Here is a 7244-nt window from a genome sequence, read left to right as displayed (position 1 = left end):
TCCTGATGGTAACATTTTTTACTGAAGGGGTTAGAACAAACTATACCAGCTGGGTGGAAAACACTGTCAAAATTAACAGCGTTACCATTGTAGAAGTATATCTGTTGCAAATGCTTTTTTGCACTTGCTTTATTCCACCCACCACCCCTCATGGATCTAGACAAGCAAAATTATCTAAAGAACAGAAAGGGTTTTTTTTAGTGTTTCTGACATGGTTGGATTTGCAGTAGCAAAAGGTATTTATTCAATATTTTAAGGTCCCATCTTAAAAATGTTTTCCTACTCATGTAACTATTAATCAGTGGTAAAACCAGGAGTCTTTTCCTCTCTCAAAACTTAGGAAATAACAAAATCATAGTGTCAAAACTTTGAATGGGAAAGAGGGTTATTGTGGCAAACGTTCTTGTTAATTTATCAACAACAGCAACAAGATGCAGTTTCCAGAATAGCTAAATGCAAGATAGGGTAAAAGCCTCCATACAACCCTAGCAAGAACATGAACTCTGGCTTGCATTTGCCTCAGGGCTGGAAGAGACCCGCTGTGCTGCAGTTAGGGGTACCCATCCATCTTACCTAACCCAGACACAGACGCAGGGAATAGAAGGATTTCAAGTAGGTCATTGGTTGTAATTTCCTCCACGTGTCACTGAAGTCACTTCACTGCTGCTGTTGAGGAGTTCCTGTGGATGCTGCTGTGAGCAGCAGCATCACTCCTCCTTCACCCTCCTGCAGGGGCTCCAAGCATGGCAGTGGCCACAGTGGTCCTCCTTCATGCCCTTTCAGCACCTGCCTTTAACATGTTGGTCTTCTCTCCCCAGCTATCGACCTGTTGTACTGGCATGACATCAAGCAGACAGGGATCGTGTTCGGCAGCCTCCTGTTGCTGCTCTTCTCCCTGACCCAGTTCAGCGTCGTCAGCGTTGTGGCCTACCTGGCCCTTGCCGGCCTCTCGGCCACCATTAGCTTCAGAATCTACAAATCAGTCCTACAGGCTGTGCAGAAGACGGATGAGGGACACCCCTTCAAGTGAGTGCTTTGCAGTCGTGGCCAAGGGCCACTTACCTTGCAAAGGATCCATTCCCGGGGCAATTTGTGTCTCTTTAGCTGCTACTTTTATACCAGATAAAATTCATTACTTGCTCGTAACAGGGGAGATCATTTTTTCTGTTTGGTGTCTCAAGAGCTGTAGGGTTGTATGGACTCAGATCCTTGGGGGAAACAAAAATACAACACAGAAGCCACTGTCCTCTGAGAGATGGGAATTTTTTTCCTGAAATTCAGAACATCCAGAACATTTTAAACAAACAGAGAAAAAACATTTCATTAGAACCAATGATAATACAGTATCTTTGCAAGCAGGAAGATTGTGGTTTCTGGGCACACTCTTCTGAGCTTAGAGAGAAACTATTTATATCTTTTCTTGAGCACTGCTTGGTTGTCCTGTGGCAATCCTTTACCCCAGTTGATGGCACCACTGCTGGTGCCTTCCCTACCTCTGCAGGATCTGGGTGGTTTGCTCCAGGAGAGCAGAGATCTTTTCTCCTCTGCTGTTCCAATGAGTTGATGAATCAGGTCATGGAACTGATATGGTTTGCAAATAAACACACTGAAAAAAAGTCTTGCTGGGGAGCTGCTCCTTCTGTTTCACTTGGGTTGGTTCTGAGACGCAACTCATGACATGGGCATAGCTCAGAGAGGTGCAGGGCAGGCAGAGGGGTGGGGTAGAGAGAAGAGAGCATCGCTGCCAAAGGTGACACATGGCCAGAGAGCAGCTTTTGTTCCTCCAGAGGCTGCCAGCTGGAGATGTCCCCTTCTGAGGCAGCAGTCTTGCAAAGAAGTTTGTGGGGAAACCCCCAAGCTAGGATTTGCATCTCCCTTCGGGACTGAAGAGAGGGATCCCATCAACACCAGGCTCTGAGTGAGGAGAGAGCAAAGCTGGAGGCAAACAGCAAACAGGGAGATGGGTCATGCAAGGTGAAGACAGTGTGTGCTGGTGGCTCTGTGCCTGCAGGAGGGGAGACACGTTGCTCCAGGCAAAGAAATGAGGTCTGGGGAGGAGGGAGTGATGGACTGTACAGGCACAAGCGTGAATGGCAGGTGAACCAGCCTGGGATTATAACTGGACTTGTGTTTCTGGCAGAGCCTACTTGGAGATGGAAATGAATCTTTCACAGGACCAGGTTCAGAAATACACAGACTGTCTCCAGCTATATGTCAACAGCACAGTCAAAGAGCTGAGGAGACTCTTTCTCGTTCAGGACCTGGTGGATTCTTTAAAAGTAGGATTGCTTTAAATATTTTTAACCCCTCTCTAGAGGATAAATCTACACTTCAAAGTGCTGCTTCCCATGTTGAGAGTGTTGTCATAAAACCTAGTTTTGTGTCGCTCCAAATATAAAATTGCTCTCCATTGTGATTTCCAAACTGCTTGCTTCCAGCTATTTAGAGGTTTGGCAATCTTATTTGAATTTATTGATACATAACCTAGGAGTTACAAAAGTTGCAGGACCAGCTTAGCTCCACAGCAGTTCCAGAAGCATCTACGTTATGCTTTCTATGACTTTGCCCCAAAACACTGTGTTCCCTTCTAATGCCTCTGTTAATCCAGACTTCTTCTAATGGTGGCCTTTCCTGTTATGGAGAAGGATCTCCTTTCCCTCCCTGCTGAGATAATGATTTGTTTTTGGCCGTACACCCAAGCAGGTGTTCTTCAGAGCAAAGAGAAGACCAATAAGAGAGCAGACATGTGTTACTCTCCTAAATTACTACAGATTTTTAGAAAACCTTACCCATCTCCCAGCCCCTCACTTTGGGGCTGTGATTAACCTGTGTGGGGTGACCCCTGCCATCATTACAGCCAGATATGGAAATCTGCCTATGCCATGCTCAATGCAGAGTCCAATATGTATGCAATCAAACCCTAAATATATGTGAAAGCTCAGCTGAGAGGGTGAGAAGCAGTGAGCAGCAGAATGGAAAACAGGGTTTATACACTCAGAAAAAGTACCTAGTTCCTAATGCACCTTACTTAACAACTCCCTTTACACATTAAAAAGGGCTAATGTGCTATTATCTTAGCTAGTTAACTGAACTAATTTCTTCCTATGCTGACACTGGAGGTGATGTAATGATCCATCTTTAATTTAGTTTGCAGTACTAATGTGGCTGCTGACTTACGTGGGAGCCCTCTTCAATGGCCTGACTCTTCTGATAATGGGTAAAAATCAACATTTCTTTCCAAATCTGTTTTTAACTGCAACTCCCTCGCGATTTCTACTTAGCCAAAACAGCCTTCCCTCGTTGTGCCCTCCCCACATTAAACCACTGACTTTTATTTCCTTTTCCAATAAATATTCATCGTTCCCATTACATTGTCCCTCCTGCTAGAACCTATCTGTGTTTTATGGTTTTGCATCTACTAGTCCCAGAGCAATGGGAAATTCCATATTTGGGAGGTTTGAGCCAAGTTCATTTTTAATACAAAGATCCCTGGTGGATCAGCTGACCAAGTGGCATGATACATGTTTGTCACTGAAGTAGGTCTCTTCTCTGGAGGCCTCTGATCTGCAGCAATATAACAGTCTGCTCTTTTTATCCTCAGCTGTGGTGTCTATGTTTACTCTCCCTGTTGTATACGACAAGTACCAGGTGAGTCTGTCCGCACGGTGTGGTTTGGGTGTCTGGGTGGTTCTGCCCTGTTGATGCCTGGTTGACTTGGTCTCCTTTTGCTCTTTGCAGGCACAGATTGATCAATACTTGGGACTTGTGCGGACCCACATAAACACTGTTGTGGCAAAGTGAGTTCGGCAGCAGATTTGACCAGCAGTCTTGCTGTGAGATTGTGGTGAACTGAGGGTGGCCGAGAGCTGGGTAGTCCTGGGGATGCCATGCCCTATGAATGATGTCCTCCTCAGCTCCTGGCATGGAAGAGACTGTGGGAGGGCAGATCCCTGGAGGAACACAGGCCTTCTCAGCTTAGTGTAGACTAAGGCAGAGCTGTGACCCTACAGCCTTCTCTCCCCTCTCCTGTGGTTTGGGGGAGCTGTGGAAAGAGCAGCCCATCCAGGGGCCAACGTCTGTACTTTTACCTTGCCAGAACAAGGAGGAAGGAATGTGTTAACTCCCTTCCCCACTGACCACCCCCAGCCTGGGGTTCGTTTTGCATTCTGGGCCTCCGTCCTTTAGAGTTAATAATACCATTCATGAACAAAGTGGGAATTAGAGGACCACGCTGTTACAGAAAGAAAATACATGGAAGCACCATGATCCTGAGTGTTTCAAACCACCATGGAATGGATGGAAGACCTGGATGAGATTTTTTCTGTGGTCTGCTCTAGTTCCTAATGCATTGCTGTGCTAAAAGCTTTTGTGGGATCCCTAAGGGCACAGTGAGTGTCTAAGCATAGTTCTCAAAACTTGAGAATTACTGAAGCAGGTTGTCTAGTCTGGAAGGCAGATCATACATCACAGCAGTTTGTTATCTGTGGCTTTGCAAAAGTTGGCTGCAAAAGAGGTAACCAATAGAAGGTTACAAAATGGTGAGGTGAAGAGAGCGAGTGACCCACGAGGAGGTGCTGAGGAAACTGGGCTTGTTAGCTTAGCAAGGAGGGAGATAAGGAGGGATTTCATAGCAGCAGCTTGATGGATGGTTACAAGACTATATGGTGAAACTCTTCTCAGCAGTGACAGATGTCATAACAAGGAGCAACAAAATAAATCTGGTTTAGGAGATTGATGTAGGACATTAGGAGAAACTTCCTTCACTAGGAGATTAGGACAGCACTGGAACGGGCTACACAGGGAGGTGCCAGAACCCCCTTCCTTGGAGGTTTTCAAGGTGCAGCAAGACAAAGCCATGGCCAACTTGATTTAGCACCGACAATAGTCCTGCTTCATGCAGAAAGTGGGTTCAAAGACCTCCAGGAGTCCTTTCCAGCCCGTATTTCTGTGATTCTGCAAAACCCTTAGCCTCAGGCAGGGCTAAAAGTTGTACTGAAAATTGTTTAAACTTCATTTCTGGCTTTCAGTAGACAATAGACCATGGTAGAAGAACAAAGTAGGAGAGAATCATCACTGAGCATGTCTCATGGTTAAATGTGCCACCAAAACCCGTGCCATTTACAACCAGGGGCCTGTAAGAAAACACAGATGGGCATCACCTCTTCTTTGTGTTAGACTCTAGTCTCCCTGTTGTGCAACATGCTGAACACAAGCTAGAGATTAGCCCTGGAAAAGACTTCAAGTGAGAGTCTGCTGGAATGGAATAGCTGCCTCACCATATAACACTGCTTCTTTTTTTTCTTCTTCATTTCTAGGATTCAAGCTAAAATCCCAGGTGCTAAGAGAAAGGCAGAGTAAAGCAGGCATCAAGAACTCATCGACTACAGTAGCGCATAATGGGGAAATCTGGAGTGAAACAACTCTGTTCTTACACTTTACTGCAAATTTATCATTCTTTTTTTCCTCAACACCATAATCTTAGAAACATGAAACTCAGAAGCAGTGCTTTCCCCTGCTGCTTCTGCACTTAGAATATTTGCAATCACTTGTGTTAAGCACTAAAGTATAGTAAAGAGAAAAGTGTACTAGATGTGGTTTTTTGTGTTGCTTATAAAGTGCATGATGGTGAGAGCCTAAATAATATTGACCTTTTTATTTTATTTTTTTAGTGTTTTTCCTTCTTCTATTGGCATTGCTTCTATAACTTTTAATGTTACATGTGGCTAGGGGCTTTCCTGCTTAGCGCACTGATGCAATAGTTAAAATTGCTTCTACGTCACTGGGTTGCTGGTTGGATATATCTTTATTAACTATATAGAATTGTAGACTGATGTTTTAGTGTTTTCCAGCACAAAGAAATTAAACAGTAATCGGTACTTATGGTAATCGGTTTTGTATAACGCAAAATAAATGAGAACAAAACCCAGTACTTTTGTCATAAGGGATTGACAGGAGGATTTACATGTATGGTAACTGGAAAGTTCCAGCATGTTAAATTTATTACAATTTGTATTACATTCTCTGTAGTTCCTAATGGACTTAACTATGGACTCTGAATATTTGCACTTATGTACTTGATACCGAATGCAGAAATAAATGTTACTAAATGTAAAAAGTTGCCACTGGGATGGATTATCTTGACATTTGCAAACTGGACACATACCAAGCAAAAAGAAGCATTGTTTGATCTCTCTGTCCCCATGAGATCTGCACACACTTTGCCCTTACAAAATGGTGCAGTCCAGCGAGATCGTCTGTAGTATGTAGCTCATGGATCAGTCTCACATCTTGATGAGTAAGGCAGTAAAAGAAGGATCTTAGCACACAGTTTGGATGTTTTTTTGCTGGTAGTGTTAGCAAATAAGGGGAACATGAATACTTGTCTCTTCCTCCATTTACAGCTTGTGCAAATCATAAGTAACTCACTATGAGGTGGGTCAGCACAACACAAAAGAATTTTCAATTTCCTTACCTTTGTCTTAGTCTCTTATCCAAAGCTGTTCTTTGAAATCTGCTTTAGACTGTGGGGTCAATACTGAACCCAGAGGCTGGGAACTGAAATAAATATTTGCTCTTTCTCAAAGGTGAAGGTTTTTAAAAATTGGCATTTGGTGTTTGAGAACCATCAGACAAGAGAAACAGCTGTTGGACATTATCTAAGGTGCTTCAAAACAAACAGTTGGGTAAGTGCTGAATGATTTGCCCATTTGTGGAACATACCTGTAGGAAAAAGGAACTTTTTTTGGGTATGAAAATATGAACTTCAAAATATTTTCAGCCAAATTTCAATTCTTCTCTTTTTCTACCACAAAAGTTTTCATGCAAAAATCATTTTTTCTACAAAGAACTAGATCCTCAAACACTTATCCCAACTTTATTTATGGAAGCCCTTTCTCAGATTCATTCATTTAATTCACCTTCATCTCAGCTACATGTGGACATGGTGACATCTGTCCTAGGTCAGGCTGCAGTTCCATTTGTGTGTAACTGTACAACCCAAACTCACATGAGGAGCTGGTAGAGACATTGGTATGGCTGTGGGCGAGTCAAGTCTTCTGATGAGACACAAACATGCTTATTTTCATTTAAAGTTTATATTTAAGTATCCTTTCTTTGCTTTTATTTAATAATACTAAAGTATCTTTTAAATGTCACCTACAGGTAGTTATGAACAATGTTCATAACTAGAGAAGCCCGTGGCTTGCCGGCCAGGAGGCAGAAAGAAAGAAACCAAGGGAGTGTGG

General features: G+C 43.3%; 1 protein-coding gene across 1 annotated transcript; it reads left to right on the top strand.

The window, feature by feature from the left end:
* Positions 1 to 818: 818 nt before the first annotated feature.
* Positions 819 to 6115, top strand: RTN1 (reticulon 1; the record flags this gene model as incomplete). Its single annotated transcript, XM_008940709.1, has 6 exons — positions 819 to 1026; positions 2141 to 2279; positions 3148 to 3217; positions 3602 to 3648; positions 3739 to 3797; positions 5316 to 6115. Coding segments are annotated over 6 exons (566 nt in total), but the record flags the coding sequence as incomplete, so codon positions are not given.
* Between the last annotated feature and the right edge of the window lie 1129 nt (positions 6116 to 7244).

The sequence above is a fragment of the Merops nubicus genome, unplaced genomic scaffold, assembly GCF_000691845.1.
Source record: "Merops nubicus isolate BGI_N331 unplaced genomic scaffold, ASM69184v1 scaffold52335, whole genome shotgun sequence".
NCBI classification, from domain to species: domain Eukaryota; kingdom Metazoa; phylum Chordata; class Aves; order Coraciiformes; family Meropidae; genus Merops; species Merops nubicus.
The sequence above is the reverse complement of the archived record's forward strand: the minus strand, read 5'-3'. Positions and strand labels throughout refer to the sequence as shown.